The 18,160-nt window shown below is 41.5% G+C and overlaps 1 protein-coding gene across 1 annotated transcript in view; it reads left to right on the forward strand.

The window, feature by feature from the left end:
* SLC9A4 (solute carrier family 9 member A4) overlaps positions 1-18,160 on the forward strand; it is a 65,350-nt gene that overhangs the window by 31,034 nt on the left and 16,156 nt on the right. The window contains exons 3-8 of the mRNA XM_008699104.2: positions 1,828-2,087; positions 3,290-3,507; positions 5,939-6,141; positions 6,937-7,023; positions 10,372-10,442; positions 14,564-14,725. Coding sequence (XP_008697326.2) covers positions 1,828-2,087; positions 3,290-3,507; positions 5,939-6,141; positions 6,937-7,023; positions 10,372-10,442; positions 14,564-14,725 — 1,001 coding nt within the window. The remainder of the gene's footprint in view (positions 1-1,827; positions 2,088-3,289; positions 3,508-5,938; positions 6,142-6,936; positions 7,024-10,371; positions 10,443-14,563; positions 14,726-18,160) is intronic.

The following is an 18,160-nucleotide window of genomic DNA, read 5'->3' on the forward strand; positions in this document are numbered from 1 at the left end:
GGAAAGACAAATTGGGATGGAGAAGTCAGAGCCACACAAGAGGCTCAGGCCTGGGCAAGTCTTGCAGGTTGCAGAGTGGGAGATCATTCCAGAAGTAAGGCAAGAGCAGAGTGTGAGCCGGGGAAATGAATGGGATAGAGACCTAACCCTTCCAGAGGGTCCATCCACTCCTGGGGTTCCACACGCAGCAGGTAATCATTGACCTTATTTCCTTGAGTTTTAGCTTCTGCTCCTGCTCTGATTTTTCTCCCCCATTTTTCCCAGTAGAGCCAAACAAAGGCCAACAGGTATATGCTGTGGTTTATCAGGACTCTTCGGGGCCTGATATCCTCAAAGGTCTTCAATTTCTGCAGAGATCGTACTTTACCTGTTTTGTGTGTCTCATTAACTGTGTGGCAGCTGCCACTTTTGAGAAGTTCAGTCTAAATTCTGGGCTGCCGAGCACATGAAGTAGTGATCCCTAGATCACTGTAATTTTTTTTTTTAAGATTTTCTTTATTTATTTGTGGAGGGGAGAGAGCACCAGTGGGGGAAGGAGCAGAGGGAGAGGGACAAGCAAACTCCCATGCTGAGTGAGGCTCAACCCAGGACCCTGAGATCATGACTTGAGCCAAAATCAAGAGTCTGAGGCTTAACTGACTGAGCCATGCAGGTGTCCCCACTGTAATTTCTTATACATGTTGAAATGAGTAGAGAAATAGCAGGAAAATTGGGAGTGTGTGTCGCCTGGGCTTGAGTGGTTTGGAGGATTCAATGAGATGACATATATGCAAACTGTAGCAGGTGGGGTCCAATTGAGGAGAGAAACCACACAGTAGGTTAAACAAATTTTAATATCAAAATGATGAACTATAACAAGGACTAGCTGTAAGACATGAGAACTCTTCCTGGTACCCCAAGGCTGAGGGATGCCCCCCCCAAAAGGGCAAACTTGAAAGGGGTTCAGATCTCCCTGGAGGTGTGGATGGACCACTGGGCAGCAGAGAAGCTGTGTGGTTTAGCCGAGAAGCTGGTCTGGAGCTGCTGGGCAAACAACAGGCCACCCTCAGGAAGGCAGGTGGGGAGAAAGCATCAGTAGTTGGTGGCACCCGGTGTGCAGTGGGAGCCTGGGCTCAAGAGAGGGCACAGGGCCTTCCGAGGAGCAGGCTGCCTGGACAGGGGAGAGGAGAGGGTTTACACACGGTGGGCTGTTCAGGGAGACCCCTGATGACAGGCACGCTGCATGAGGGTATGCCAGGGCTTCTTTATTCCACGTCACGCGGTCCACGCACAAGTTACCTGCTGCTGAAGCTGTAAGGTTACAGACCAACTGCTTCCAGGACCTGCAGCACCGTCCTAGAACCTACCGGAAGTCCTCCCAATCACCTGACTGAATCTTCCGCTCCCACCGGAAGTTGCTGTAAAGCTCCCTCCTCCTGCAATGTCCGTTCAGCACCTTCTGCTGAGAGAGCTGTAACATGCGGCTCCCTTGAAAGAAAAATTCGGCTGAGGGAATTCCGTTGTTTATTACAGGGCCTATGCTGAAAGGTACACTCAGAGCTGGGAGGAAATAAGTTGGTAACTGACACAGAGAGCTTTGCGAAGAGACTGGCACAGAGTGGGTGCTCAGTGATCGAAAGCTGTATTAGGCTCTTAACCCAGAGTAAACGAATAAAAGTAGATTATTTAGAATACATTTAAAAGTTAGGTATTAGCTGTGTTAATATTTATGGTGGTGTAACTGACTTTTGTGTATTATTCAGCTAGACACAAAGTTAGGAATCTGTGTGTCAAATTTTTCTCATTTCTAATTCATGTTTTCTTTTCTTTCATTTTCTTTTTGTCTAGGTCTTATACAATATATTAATTGCCTTCACAAAGATGCATAAATTTGAAGACATAGAACCTGTCGACATTTTGGCTGGATGTGCCCGATTCATTATTGTGGGGGTTGGGGGAGTATTTTTCGGCGTCATTTTTGGGTTCATTTCTGCGTTTATCACACGTTTCACTCAGAATATCTCTGCAATCGAACCACTCATCGTCTTCATGTTCAGCTATCTGTCTTACTTAGCTGCCGAGACACTCTACCTCTCTGGCATCCTGGCGTGAGTACAAATCAGGCACCAACAAAAGAGACCGTAAAAGGACCATAGCAATAAAAGAGAATGCAGGACCACATGGTGTGGACTGGCATCTGCAAAAGGCAGAACTTCTGACACTAATCCACAAAGGTGTTGCTGGATTCAGGTTTTTTTAACTTTTGTAAAATCCCATTTGGGTCCTTTGCCAAACAAATGTTCTCCCCAGCCTTTGTATTTGCTCTTCTCCTGAATGGCCTTAGCAGAGCAGAGCAATTGTAAGGTCAATTTAAAAGGCTCAGAAGAGTTGATGCAGAGAAGAGCTAGAAGTTCAAGATTAAAGTCTCATTTCAATAGCTTTTTTTTTTTTTTTTCCTTGAGAAATTCATTGTTTTAAAGGTAAAGGGCAGCGTGCCATGAAGGACTGTCATTCCTGAGCTCTGCCTTCTGCTATTTCCCTTAAATCACATCACGGCTCCGGGACTTAGCAGTGTGGAATGAAACTAGGTAGATGGGATAAGACCAGAAGTCCAGATTTCTTTTTCCTAAAGAAAATATTTGTAAATGTTTATCCTTCTACAGATCTTGGAATGAGGCTTCTTAACTTGGCTTGCTACATCTGGTCATGTTGTTTTCTCTATGGCATTATCCTCATACCCAGCTACTCAGGCAGAAATATTTAATTTTATTATATAGAAATACCCATTTTAATTAAATGTAATAGTATAAAATCTAGATACTTATTATTATCCTCCCCTTAAAAGTAATCTAAATTACTGAGACAAGGCAAAGTTTTTTCTCTTCCCCTGCCCCCCGCCGCCCCTCCCCCCACCCCCAGACTTGCTAGTGGCTCTAGAGCAAAAACATTTTAAATGAAAAATTTCCTCATTAAATTGTTGTAAGAAACATTGCTCAGGTGGAGGAAATGAGAGCCTCACTGGATGATTCTGTCCAGAAATGGTTCTGCTTTGCGTTTGTGCATGGTTGATACCATTTTCTTCTGAGAAAGCCATGCCATGCCCACCTTCCCCAGCACACTTAATTTGAGCAAACCCTTTGGGAAGGGAGAACAGAAAGAAGGAAAACCTGTGGGGAAAAGGAAAGAGGAATGGAGAAGATGTTCTGTCTGGATAAAAACAGGATGTGTGTATCTGTGGCCTCACCAGTAGGGAGTTTGTCATGGAGGGGCAAAATCTCGTGCTTCTCCTGAGACTCTGTTCCTCCTGCAGAATCACAGCCTGTGCAGTAACAATGAAAAAGTATGTGGAGGAAAATGTGTCCCAGACATCCTACACGACCATCAAGTATTTCATGAAGATGCTGAGCAGCGTCAGCGAGACCTTGATCTTCATCTTCATGGGCGTGTCCACCATTGGGAAGAACCACGAGTGGAACTGGGCCTTCATCTGTTTCACCCTGGTCTTCTGCCAGATCTGGAGAGCCATTAGTAAGAGATAGCAGGACCCAAAGAGGCTCCTGCCTGCTGCTTTAAAAGATTTTTCTTATCCCTTTCTGCAGTCATAGCCTAAGTAGTGAGGTGACGCTAACTGGTTTTACTGGTTGGGGGAGTATAGGCACCTTGTAGTGACTAGGAATGTTGTCTGTGTGCTCCCTCACTCAGCCCAGAGCAATTAGAGGCTGATAAGGTTGTGCACTGAAGCAAGGCTGGGGCAAGGAGGTTGTTTTTCTTTTTTATTTGGAGAGCGAACTTTCACATCTACACATTTAAATATAACACAATAAATTTATCCCTTGCTCTTCACTTCTTTGTCAATTTTTACCCTCTTGCACCTTAAATCAGATATAGATTATACACTGTGAGCATTTACACTTTTATTACAGGAAAAGTGAGATCTCACTAAGTATATTCTATGTAAGGCAGGTACTGTTAGAGAACATTCCCCTGAAACATACAGGCGGTTTTAGTTGAGAGTTGAGTTTGATATATAGACAACCAAGGACCAGAAAGTAAATCTTTATTTTTAAAAGTGCTTATTATTAATTAGTAAAGGCCATTCTATATTGTAACTGACTTCACCCCTGTAAAATATGCCTCATTTTTAAAAATGAGATTTCTTGACTAATGGCTGCTTATTTATCTTGTACATTTATGTTTCTGGGGCTAGCGAGAACATTAAGTACTGATTAGAAGCTGTTTTACTTTAAAATGACTTTGACCAGGATTTGAAGCATTTGCTTAATTGACTTTGGTCAATATTTTCAAGCCAATTACAATTAGATAGAAATTAGAGGAAATGACCAAGGACTTACCTTGAACATATCAATTCTAAATTAATTTAGGATGGGTTTTAGAATCAAGGAAAGAATAACAAGAATGCAGAGATATTAAAATATTCATAAAACTAACTCTGAATATATGTGCCTGTTAGGTTTCTTGGGGATAAAAGAATTAAGAAAACATGTTATTTAATTATATAAATGTTTAATTTCGAATCAGATCTTAGCACTGCTATTAACTAGCTATACTCAAAATCTTCTTCCTCAACCACAAAATGGGAGGCATGAACAACTTTCCTAGGTTTCCTTCAGTTCTAATATTCTCTAATGTCGAGAGAAGTAACACTACTGAACTGCAGCCCAGTCAACAGGAGTATAAACCATCTAAGAGAGGATTAATGTTGTGGATACCTGAACATTGTCGGCCCTTGGTGACAATCCAACCCAAATCCTTCCTATTCTAGCTGAGGGAGGAGTCACCGAGAGAATGGCTGACTTGACCATGTCACAGACAGAGGGACAGAACCAGCTGTCAGAATCCAGTTCTCCCTCCCAGCCTCTTCTCATCCCCAGCCTGACTCGTTGTGGCTAATAGTAGTTCACGCTCATGAAGACTTACAATGTAAAGTCCCTGCTTTCTGTTATATATAGATACTGAATTTATGTAAACCTTCCATCTACCTTCTGAGGTAAATACTACCATTACGTCCTCCAGAGAGACTGAGTACATGCAAAGATCAGAACCTTAGCCAACGTCACGTGACTAGTATGTGGAGGAGCCAGGACAAACAAAACAAAATGAAAAATTTTAGATTTTACCGTCTCTCGCACTATCCATGTGCCCGTCATCAAAGGTTGGTTGCCATGAAGTCTGTGTGATTAGAAGTCACACATGGATACTGAGAGCTTTAACCTGCAGTAAACCCTCCCCTTTAGTCAGAGCTTTAGTGAAGCACCGTTCCCACCAGGAAGTAGTGCATTGGTGGTAAGCTAGGTCCTGCGGGCCACTCAGGGATGGAAAATCAGTGTGGTAGAAAATACCTCTGTGTTTTAAACAAGCTCTGCCACCCTCCACCTTCCACTTACTGACAGTAAGAACCCCCCCCCTTTGAACCCTTGCCAACTTTCTTGTTTGCATTGAACCTCAAGAAGAACCATACCAACCACAAAAGTTTTGCTTACCCAGCAGAGACCACAATCACTAAGAGAGTCCTCTTATGTTTAAAATTATACACCTCCTTTGGTTACTGAGAACATGAGATGACAAAAATGTTTCTATCCCCCAAGTAATACCCTTGCTTTACCTAGTTGAAAGGCAAAGCAAAAATTATGAGTATAGATTAGAATATATATGCCATGTCTTATACCAAAAAGTATCAAGATTTTATTGCTTTAAACACACAGGCTCACACACACACACACACACACGAGCTAGGAAGCTAACAACCCAAAACACTACTGTCCACAACTACTCAAGAAATGAAGTTTTGTAAGATATTCTGTTTGGGATGCACAATCATGGGTGTGATGAAATTAGGTTGCATTGTTTTGCGGTCACATGCACATGACTCGGGTTCACTAGCACTGTATATCTACTCATTCATGACCCTCTGCTCTAATACATATTTCCCCCTTTCTAGGCGTATTTGCTCTCTTCTATGTCAGTAACCAGTTTCGGACTTTCCCCTTCTCCATCAAGGACCAGTGCATAATTTTCTACAGTGGTGTCCGAGGAGCTGGAAGTTTTTCACTTGCATTTTTGCTTCCTCTGTCTCTTTTTCCTAGGAAGAAAATGTTTGTCACTGCTACTCTAGTAGTTATATATTTTACTGTATTTATTCAGGTTAGTAGATTTCTTTCATATCTGAAATAAGTAGATGATGTATTAAATTGGGATGATGTATTAAATTAGTATAGTACCAAAAAGGATGCTTTATCTAAGTTTTCATAATATGCTCAATACTCAAACTAAATTCCCAAATACTTCTAGATCGTGTTTGTGTTCATCCTTTAACCTCTAAAAGATGTTGCCTTTTAATCTATAAAACATATTAATCAAAATATTCCTGGGTAGGAGGTGAATGATAGTTACTCTACTGTGTTTTACTGAAAACAGGATTCCAATTAGTACTGGATAGCACGAATTTTTATTTTAGCTGGAGTTTTTTCTCAGCAAACTAATGAGAGGTTATTTTAAGGCATGACACTAAATTCCTGCTTTAAAATAATGCCTATTTTCATTGCAGAATTTAAAAGACTTAAATAAGAACTAAAGTAGGGGCGCCTGGGTGGCACAGCGGTTGAGCGTCTGCCTTCGGCTCAGGGCGTGATCCCGGCGTTCTGGGATCGAGCCCCACATCAGGCTCCTCCGCTATGAGCCTGCTTCTTCCTCTTCCACTCCCTCTGCTTGTGTTCCCTCTCTCGCTGGCTGTCTCTATCTCAGTCGAATAAATAAATAAAATCTTTAGGAAAAATAAAAAATAAAAAAATAAATAAGAACTACAGTAAACACGAGCATTTATCCAACAAAACAAAGATATGAAAATTGCAAGCTCTAATAGTTTTGCTAATAGATTTGCTCTCTATAATGACAATCTTCACTACAACAGAACTCTTTATTTTATCATTTGTGGTCTAGGGAATCACAATTGGCCCACTGGTCAGGTACCTGGATGTTAAAAAGACCAATAAAAAAGAATCCATCAATGAAGAGCTTCATATTCGTGTAAGTTATCTCCTTGTCATAATTAATACATTAATAAGATGGTCTCCATTTGTCACTCAATAGGAGTAATCTAGAGCTTTGATGAGATGTTGTGGATACATCACTAAACATAGCCTCTTTCCTTGCTGGCTAGATCAAGAGTGACTGTACTAGTTTCTGATTGCTGCTGTAGGAAATTGCCACAAATTTAGTGGCTTAAAAAAACCAAGTTATTATCCTACGGTTCTGGTGGTCAGATGTTCAAAATGGGTCTCACTGGGCTAAAATCAAGTTGTTGCTGGGCTGCATTTCTTTCTGGAGTTTCTAAGGAAGAATCTGTTTTCTTGCCGCTTGCAGCTTCTAGAAGCTTCTAGCATTCCTTGGCTCATGGACCCCTCCCATCTTCAAAGCCATCAATGGCTGCTCAGGTCTTTCTCATGCTGCATCACTCTGATAACTGACTTCTCTGCCTTCCTCTTCCACATTAAAGACCTTTATGAATATATTAGGCCCATGTGGCTAATTTAGGATATTCTATCTTAAGGTTGGCAACCCTAAGTCCAACTACTATCTTAATTTTCCTTTGCATATAAACTAACATAGGTTCTGGGGATTAGAATGTGGACATCCTCAGGAGCCATTCTTCTGCCTATCAGTCTGCTTTCTGCCCCTACAAGATTCACAGCTATTTCACATGCAAAATACGTTAACTCTATCCTGACCACCCCAAAGTCTCATTCTCTTGTAGTGTCAACTCAAAGACCAAAATCTGACCTAAATTTTATCAGCTCAGCAGTCCCAAGTCTCATCATCTCAATCATCTGAATCAGGAATGGTTGAGCCTCTGGGTATTATCCATCCTGAGGCACAGCTCCTCTCCAACACTGAACCTGTACAACTCAAGAAACAAATTATCTGGTCCCAAAATACACTGGTTGGGCAGTCATAGGATAACGGCTATAGATATTCCCTTTCAAAAAGGGGGAAATGGAAGGAAAAAAGGAGCCGTTTCCAAGTCCACCTGGGAAAACTACTTGGTTTCAAGGCCTGGGAACAGCCTCTCTCCCACAGATTGGAGCTCCAATCTGGGTTCCACCCTCTGGCTTCTCAACTCCACCCTCTGAGTCATCCTTCCTTTTTCATGAAAGATGGCCTGTGTTTTCAGCTCATTCCTTTGCTCCCCCTGTTTCTTGCCTATAGAACTTTGGGGTCCAACTCCCCCTCCCCACTTTCATTTTATCTTTTCTCCTTGCCTTTTGGTCCAAGCTGGCAGTGTTTCTGTCAGGGTTCAACAGGGAGGCAGAACCAGTAGGAGATACATATTAAGAGCTTTGCTGTAAGGAATTGGTTTACCTACCGTGGGGGCTGACTAGGCAAGCCCAGAATTGGTATGACAGCCCTTCAAGAAGGTTAGACCAGAATTCTCAGGCATGAGCCACAGCTGCTGTGCACAACTGGAATTTTCTTCTTCCTCAGGAAAGCTTCAGTTCTACTCTTCAGGCCTTTGAACTGATCAAATTAGGCCCACCCAGATTATCTGAGATAATCTCCCTCACTTCAAGACAACTGATTATGGACTTTAATCGTATCTACTAAATACCTTCACAGCAACGTCTAGATTAGTGTTAATCATACCTGGGGACTAGCCTTGCCTAGATGACACCTCAAAAAATGATCACAGTAACTAACGCTCATAATTGCCCTACTTGCTTCTGAAATCATTGTTCCAGTGGAACGTGGGACCCTCTGCTCTTTCTGAACTTTTCATAAGGAAGAGGGTAAAGACTTCTAGTCCTTCTGCAGATACAGTCTAGTAGCAGTTTTCAGTGAAAACCTTCAATTCTAACAAAGATGAAAATGAACTTAAGTATGGTTTCTACCTGTTTAAGTTCAATACAGTATTAGAGGGATGCCATTTTGTATGGCTCCAGGGAATAAAAATGAGAGGGGATACATGGAAGACAGAGGGAAAGGGACCCTAGCTCTGTTCATGAAGAGCATTCTGGCAATTGCTTCTCCTGTGCCACACCCAAAGGTGAAATGGATGTGGACAGTGACTGGGAACACTTGGCATAGGGGCTGTACAGGAGATTCAGGCTCTGAGGGGGTGATTGTCCCAGATAATTTTTAGGTTTCTTTTATCCCTGTAAGTTCATGATTCTAATGCTGGAGAAATGAATGAAGCCTTTGGAAATCAGCCCTGAATTTTATGGCCAAAGTGCTCTAAATCCAAACTGAAAATTTTCAAGGCCATTTGAAAATTTTCAACAGATAGGGATAAGGAGCAAGTGTTTTAAAATAAGAAATGCTTTGGGGACCCTGGGTGGCTCAGTTGGTTAAGCATCTGCCTTTGGCTCAGGTTACAATGCCGGGATCCTGGGATAGAGCCCCACGTCAGGCTCCCTGCTCAGCAGGGAGTCTGCTTCTCCTTCCCTCTTTGCCCCTCCCCCCTGCTCATTCTCTCTCTTGCTCTCTCTCATATACATAAATAAAATCTTAAAAAAATAAGAAATGCTTTAACCTGATTGAAGATTTTTGTTTCTATATTTTTACTCTCTGTTCACTATTTTTAGAAATTAAATAACATACCTAAGACAATTGAACTTAGATACATCACTCCTCTATTATTTATTTTTTTCTCAAATAAAATTATAATTATTGGTAGAAAGTACATCAATTAAATATTTCAGAATTAATTTAGTATTTTAATCTATTTTGCAGAAATATTTTAGAAGTCAGCATAAACTTCAATGATTACAAGTTTAAATTATGATGACTAATTCCTAAATTTTGAAGAAATTATGCTTTTTTCTGAAATTCCTATGAATAATTTGGGTGAAGCAAATTTAGTATCATTGGCTTGGATGGTGACATGTAATACCGAGACAAAATAGTCAGATAAAGAACGAGGCAAATAGGCAAATTTTGTTATTAGTTATTATTATTACCATAGGATATCTGTGGAATTATATTTTCAGAAACTCTACAAATTGGATACTGGCAATGTTTTTCTTTTGCGCTGAAATTAAAAGTAACAATTAGCTATTACCTTCATGTGATTTCAGTAATGAGACATTTTCTAAATCATTCTAGAAAAATATTATTCAAAATAAATGGGAGGTACCCTGTTTTCATTGAAAGCTATGTGCATTATTAAGGAGCTTATCAACAGAGTCTGAATCATGAAACTCAGTTGAATTACTATGGAAGGCATTGTAAGTTTCAGTTACATGTATAGAGTGATAGAAAAGAGGACATGTTCCAGGAAATTCAAACCTCCTTTGTTTTCCAAAGTGTATTAGCTTTCCTTGTGTGTCTTTTAGAGTTAACGTTTCACCAGAAATCATTTTCCTGTATTTGGTTTGGCAGCTGATGGATCACTTGAAAGCTGGAATTGAAGATGTGTGTGGGCAATGGAGCCACTACCAAGTGAGAGACAAGTAAGGAGGCAGAGGGTTTCACTGCCTAGGAAAGATATTTGTGGCATGAGGAACCTCAAAATGTTACATTGAAAACTGAGCGTAAAACTAGAAAGAATCCAGATGAAGGGAACCAGGAATATGAAGGGCCTGGGAGTCATGGCATAGAAGAGGCAGGTGGAAGCCACGGGAATGCCCAGCCTGCGAATGGAGAGCTGTCAGGTGGAGGGGCTGTAGACTTGGGCTAGCTCGTGTCAGAGAGAACTTGTGCAACTCTCAGATTGAAATGAGAGAAGTCAGATCTAAGTTTAAAACAAGGACAAGTTTCCCAATGAAAAGAGAAGCTCAACTAGGAATGACTGGCTTTGTAAGGCTACAAAGGGAGTTTGGTGAATCATCGGGGATCCTGGGGAAGACAGTCTTCCACTGGGGAGGGAGGTTGCAGTGCAAGACCTTCAGGGGTCCTTTCTACATAATGATTCTATAAAAATGCCGAAGTCTCTCTCGTCCACCATCTCTCACATCTCAGAATACACTCTCTCCCTGGATTTTAGTCTACAGCATATTTCTATGTGGCCCTTTGGAGGGTTTCATACCAGATAAGGAAGAGGAGAATTTGGAAGTTAAACACAGCTCTTTAGCAAATGTAGGAGTTAGCAGTAGTTGAGTTAACCAAATGGTAGAAGTTTTCTCTCTAGGGCTTGACAACATGTTGATGTCAGTGATGCCAAGAGAAACTAGATCTTAAAAAAGTCTAGCGGTCAAGAGGGGTAGTGGCACCTAAATGAGAAACTGAGAGCTTTTGGGTGGGCTTTTTAAATTTTATTTTTTGTTTATTCTGTGAGTCTGTGGGTAATCTATTTTTTAAATTTTAATTCCAGTTAGTTAACATGCAGTGGTTATATTAGTTTTAGTGTACAATATAGTGAGTGATTCAACACGGCCGTACAACACCTGGTGCTCATCACAACAACTGCTGGCCTTGATCCCCATCACCTGTTTCACCCATCCTCCCACCCACTTCCCCTCTGGTAACCACTAGTTTGTTCTCCATAGTTAAGAGTCTGTTTCTTAGTTTGTCTCTCTCTCTTTCTCTTTTTTTCCTTTTTTCCTTTGTTTCGTTTCTTAAATTCTACATGTGAGTGAAATCATATGGTATTTGTCTTTCTCTGACTGACTTATTTCACTTAGTATTACACTCTGTAGCTCCATGTTTTTGCAAATGGCAATATTTCCTTCTTTTTGATGGCTGAGTAATATTCCATTTTATACACCACATCTTCTTTATCCATTCATCAGTTGATGGACACTTGGGCTGCTTCCATAGTTTGGCTATTGTAAATAATGCTGCTTTAAACATAGGCCTGCACATATCCCTTTAAATTAGCGTTTTTGTGTTTTGGGGGTAAATACCCAGTAGTACAATTCCTGCATTGTAAGGTAGTCTTTTAACTTTTTAAGGAACATCTGTACTGTTTTCCACGGTGGCTGCACCAATTTGCATTTTGAGTGGGCTCTTTTTCCATGAAGTAAAAAGAAGGACAGTCCTCATAGTGTTAAAATAGAACTTAAATTATGTAAACGTCCACCAATCTAGAACTTAGGTCATGAATTTTTTAAGTCTAAATCCTATAGTTCTCCCACTGAAAAATCATTTAGTATTATTCCATTTAGCCAAACTTCCTAGCCACTGAGGCAGATATCAAGAGCAGTAAGACACATTCAATGCATTCCAGGTCCTCGCAATACAGTAGACAAGGTCCTGGAGGAAAGAAGAGAGAAAGAACCTGAATGAATAATGATGATCCATATAAGAAATGCTGTAACAGAGGTAAATGCATGGAACTACAATAGTACAGAAATGGGAGTACATTTTGAAAATAAATGAGAGGAGTTCTCCAGGCAAAGAAGAATGGAAAACATGCCGAGAAGCAGCAGTAACAGCAGGATATTTCAAAATGCAAAGACAAGAAAGAGCACAGCATGGTTTGGACACAGTCAGAGAGAGGGACATGGTGAGACAAGAGGTTGGAAAGACAGAGGTACGCTTCTATGGCACAGTGCTAAGGAACTCTATACAACCATTAATGCTATAAGATTCGATATTTGCAAATGTCTTAACAGATAAAGGGCTAGTATCTAAGATCTATAAAGAACTTATCAAACTCAACACCCAGGAAACAAATAACCCAGTCAAGAAATGGGCAGAAGACATGAACAGACATTTTCCCAAAGAAGACATTGAAATGGCCAATAGACACATGAAAAAATAGGGCTTGACAACATGTTGATGTTTCAGGGAACTACAAATCAAAACCACAGGGAGATACCACCTCACACCAGTCAGAATGGCTAAAATTAGTAAGTCAGGAAACAACATGTTGGTGAGGTTGCAGAGAATGGGGAACCCTCTTACACTGTTGGTGGGAATGCACACTGGTACAACCACTCTGGAAAACAGTACGTTTCAACTTTAAAAAGTTGAAAATAGAGCTACCCTACAACCCAGCAATTGCACTACTAGGTATTTACCCAAGGATACAGACATTGTGATACAGAGGGGCACCTGCACCCCAATGTTTATAGCAGCAATGTCCACGATAGCTAAACTATGGAAAGAGCCCAGATGTCCATCTGGGTAAAGATGAATGGGTAAAGAAGATGTGGTATAGATACACAATGGAATACTACTCAGCCTTCAAAAAGGATGAAATCTTACCATTTGCAACAACATGGGTGGAACTAGATCTGCAGGAGATCAACTAACCTACTCTATAGCAGAACCTGGATTGAATTCGGGTCTGGCTTTAGAGCCTCTTCCTTTTTCAATGAACCACAGAGCTTTCAGAATCATCAGGATGAGGAACTAGCAGAAGGGGCACTGCCATATTTCTGAGGCAGACATGGGGACTGTGCAGGGGCATAGGGAGAGGAGGGTGAGGAAAGAGACAATAAGAGTGACTCTCAGATCTCCAGATAGCAAGTCTAGGGAGATAACAATGCCGTTGTGAAATGTATAGACTCTAGAAGAATGTTCAGTTAAATAATACTGGGGTGTGGAGAGGGGAAGTGAGGACAGGACTCTGAGAAGCTTCCTTTCCTCTGGGGCAGGTAAGGAAGAGGAAGAGATATGGAAGAAGCCTTTAGGAAGGCTGGAAGGGGCTCAGGTATGGATTAGGAGGTGGAGAGCACAGAGGAAGTGACCCGTAGGGCAGGGGCCGCAGCACCCACCGGCGGGGAACAGTAAAGGTCAAGGTGAGCTCGGTGTGAAGAGTGTCAGAGAAGTCCTGATGGGTGGGGAGCCATGCAGTGGATTGAGGAATAAACAGGAACAACAGTCTCTCATGCAGAAAGGCAGAAAACAAGAAGGCTGAGCGGTGGACCCATTTGGAGCGAGAGTGGCCCTGGCATGAGCCAAACATGGATCCTGAGGAATCACAGGCGGCTCAGCCCGGAGGAGACTTGACTAACCACACGTCCTTCTGTCTCACAGACCAGGAGACCAATCACCAGATAATAAAGCAGCAGCCCAGGGGGTTCTGTTCCCCTCCAGAAAATAAAGCAGGCACACAAGTTATTCTTTGAATGTAAAATGATTAGAAGTGTCGAAAATGCCTACTCCAAACAAATGGCCGACTCTGAAGGCACCATATGCATACGTGCAGCTCGGCCTAATGGGTGAGCCAGAGGTTTGCTACAATAGTCAGCGGCCATCAGTGCCTGGCCTGTTCAACTCTAAGTGCAGCTGCCGCTGTTCGGAGCTATTAGAATGGAACATTGTTCAAAAGCCTCAACCCCTCATTTCTTCTCTTACAATTGGAGCTGAGCTGGGCTGGGCCTCCCCCGCTCCCCACTTATGCATACTTTCTGCCCTGATTGCAGCTTGTCCCTCCCTTTTGTCTGGTTGATTTTCAATGTATTCAGGCCAGTAGGCTATTCTTTCTTTATTTAAAAAAAAAAAAAAAATATATATATATATATATATATATTTCTATGATTTTTAAAAAATGTGTTCGAAGACTGAATTTTCAGCACCATCCTGGTGTCCAGAACAAGGTGATGTAGCAGTTTACTTTAAGAAAAATACAGACTTCCAGAACACAGAGATTAAGGATTTCTAAGCCATTGGTTTTCGTTTTTAGGTTTAAGAAGTTTGATCACAGGTATTTACGGAAAATCCTAATACGAAAGAACCAGCCCAAATCCAGCATCGTCTCCTTGTACAAGAAGCTGGAAATGAAACAAGCTATCGAGATGGTAGAAACCGGAATCCTCAGTTCCACAGCCTTTTCTGTGCCCCAACAGTAAGTCCCATATGCGCTTTGATCTGGACTTTCCCTGTCAGAATTCCTAGTGGCACTAACTCATCATTCCATTTAGAGGTAATACTAGGAGTGAAGAGGCAGAAATTTGAAGAGGAATCATGAGAAAAGGGTGACCTAAGTCTTGGCCGTTTGTACTTTGGCCCACGCTCAGCCCCTCTCACCTAGTTTCTGAACATGACTTTCTTGCGAAAGTTGGGTGCTATGGTTGTATGACACCTTTCCTTGGGAAGGAGGGGCAAGTGAACTTACAGAATGATGGCATAGTTTACAAGACTTTTTCTTTCTCTTTTTGATTAATTTCTACCCTTTAACCCCTGTTCATTTGATTTCACTAATCGTTCACTGATAACAATATGCATTTCTCCCATAAGTCCTTTCCCTTCCTCTCTTGTATGAGGAGGAGAGACCTGGTCAGCATCTTGTGGTGCTAGCTAGGGTTAGAGGTTGAGTGGTGGTTAACAGGAGGTGTGGTGGTTGGTGGGCTAGTTAAATATAGCTGCCCCGCCACTCAAGGATGTCCAGGTTTCTTTCATGAAGCAGCTTATGAGGGACCCCTAGGGGTGGCTCGATTGGTGAAGTGTCTGCCTTCGGCTCAGGTCATGATCCCAGGGTCCTGGAATCGAGTCCCAAATTGGGCTCCTTACTCGGCGGGAAGGCTGCTTCTCCCTTTGCCTCTGACCCTCCCCCCTGCTTGGGCGCATTCTCTCTCTCTCTCTGACAAATAAAAAACCAAAAAAAAAAAAAAGGAGCAGTTTATGAATTGAGAAAATTACTCACAACATATGTGGAAGAAGGAACACCCCCTCCAGTCACCTTCTGTAGGTGAGCACTTGATCGGGAGCTTCCGCTGTGTCTACACCTTCAAAAAGCAGGTTGGGATAAGAGCTAAGAACAGATCGCAATAAAATTGGCGTGAATGCCGAGTGTTATCTCACATCCCTTACTTGCTAATGAATGAGAAACACCCTTGCCTTTCTTCCGGAGGCCTGAGAAAAATCACAGGTCGGGTCCCTGAGGGCATCTCAGTGGAAACAGAGCGCTTTCGGCCATATTTCTCGGTGAGACTGTTTCTGTGGTTTGCTTGTTTGTTTTGGTGCCGCCCGTTGCATGGCTTTGCTGTAAGGAAACTTCTGATACGAAAATGGCAACGTGCTACCAAATATTTATTGGCAGTGCCACGCAGAGCCATAGTAGAGCCTAAGGCAGAAGAAATCAATAGTATCCATCCTGTCTTTATTTGAAATGTTGATATTTTATTCATCGTGGATTGTTTTCTTTTTTGCATTGACCTTTGTTTTCTGAAATATTGCATTTGCATCCTAATTAACTTGACTGAGGTTTTTTTGGCATCATCTGAGGCCCAACCCTGTTCCTTGAGCACCTATTACGTGCCAGGGACTCTCGAGCAGACACGGTCAGTGGCTTCCTGGAGCTCAAAGCCTAGCAGGGTCGTGGTATTAATAAAAAAAAGTTCTCAGAAACAGACAATCGTAAAGTCTAGGGAGCTAGGAGAGTATAAGAGGTGCCCCTCTGGTCCCCAGGCATTGACCTGCTCACTGAAGGGTGCAGGGGAGTTAATGCCCCGCAGGAGGGCTGGATGGGTTCAGGCACTTTAGACCATTAGGAACTTCCTCAATCCATTTGCTTACTAATTCTGTGAGCTCTTGGTCTAAGAATGCAGGGGCGCTTATCTGAGATGAGAATCAGTTTGTCACGTGCTAAAACATACTTGCAATCTCCATATTACGTTGCATTGGTCCTAAGCAGCAGCCCCAGTCTTTAATCTCAAGGCAGTATTCAAGCCAGCTTTATTTGGAGGGAGCGTTTCTGTTGAGTTCATTAGTTTTTAGACAGCGATTCAAGGTTAGTAAGAGAGCCTTAGAGGTTAGAAATTCTTTTTTTCCTCTAACAGCCCAAACCAGTTAGTTAACTGGCCTAGGAGAGGAGATTCTTTTACCTGATACTTAATACAAGTTTAACAGTATTTAAATTGCATTTATTTGATCTCATCAGAAATCTGTAAGACATCAAGCAAAAAGGAATTCCTCTCCCAAGATCAAAGCATTTCTTCAAATTCTAATTTCTGCAAAACAAACCTTCATACAATAACAGGAAAAAGAAGTGTGTACTCAGCTCGCTTTTTATTATTCTCTATGAGATGGTAACAACAAAATGCACATATCTTTTTTTCTTTAGAAGTTTAAGCAATTGTTCTACAAGAGGGCTAGCTTTCTAAACTCTGTGAACTTCAGGAGAACATTACCACCAGAAGTTGTCGATAGCACAGTGCAGATGGCCTTGATTCTATGGAATGCCCTAATTTTTGCATTCATTATGTTATTTGACCGTCGACACAACCCTAGGGAATACATAGAGTATGTACTTGGATTATTATTTTAATTAAGAGGCACCTCGTTTTACCAATGAGTAGTAAGCTTTTAGAAATACCAGACGATAAAGGCTCAAACCATTGAAAGTTGTCAAACCCTTAAATATTTGGTTAATATTAAAGAGATATTAAAGTGTGCATAAAGTTAGAGGCATAACAAGCTCCCACTATACAATTCAAAGCGTCATCCTTAAAAACTCCCAAATAATTTTAACCTGTCAATTATTTTTAAAAAAACCCATAAATTACTTTATTATAGTTTAAGCATTTTTTAATTGATCACACACTGACGAGCAGAGGCTTACATTTATGCATTCTGACACCGAAGATTCTGGAGTGAAGATTCTGGTGCCATTTTCCCTGCCATAATGGAATATTGGCCCTCTCCTGAGCCACTCTTCACTCATCCTAAATATTGGTCATCATCTTTTTTAAAAAGACGCAAGGAGCCCCCACACAGAGAAGAGCAGTTGGGTCCCATTGGTTAATCAGTGGGAGCGTTCTCCATTCACCTTAGCATACGTTTCTCATGGATTTCCTGCACAAAGGTATCACAAGAGAATGGGTTCTTTCAAACGAATCAGGGCATAATATTCGATCTTTGAGGCATTCATGTCATGGCATGAATAGAACGTCTACTGTGTCTCATATCGTCGTGTTTAGAACTGAAGCATCTTTTGGCATTATTATAGCATCTGACTAAAAAAAAAAGTAAAGAGAAATGTGAACCTTTTACTTAAATACATTTGGATTCAGATTTTCCCAGTTTGATGTTAATACTCATGAAATTACCACAGGGCTTTTATTTAAGGTGACGGCAATTTCCTTTACGGATATGGCATGAATGTTCCAGTGACAAGTGTCTCTCAGCTTATAATTTTATTTTTTTGACCCAGAGATTATTTAACATTCAGTTTTCCTAAGGATCGTGTTTTTCCTGTGCTCATGATATGATCATTTCAGGGATGATTTTGCTAATGAAGTGGCATGTGGAAAACTCCAGGTATCACCTTGCCTAAATTAAT

Source organism: Ursus maritimus, unplaced genomic scaffold, assembly GCF_017311325.1.
Source record: "Ursus maritimus isolate PB19 unplaced genomic scaffold, ASM1731132v1 scaffold_6, whole genome shotgun sequence".
Taxonomy (NCBI): Eukaryota; Metazoa; Chordata; class Mammalia; order Carnivora; family Ursidae; genus Ursus; species Ursus maritimus.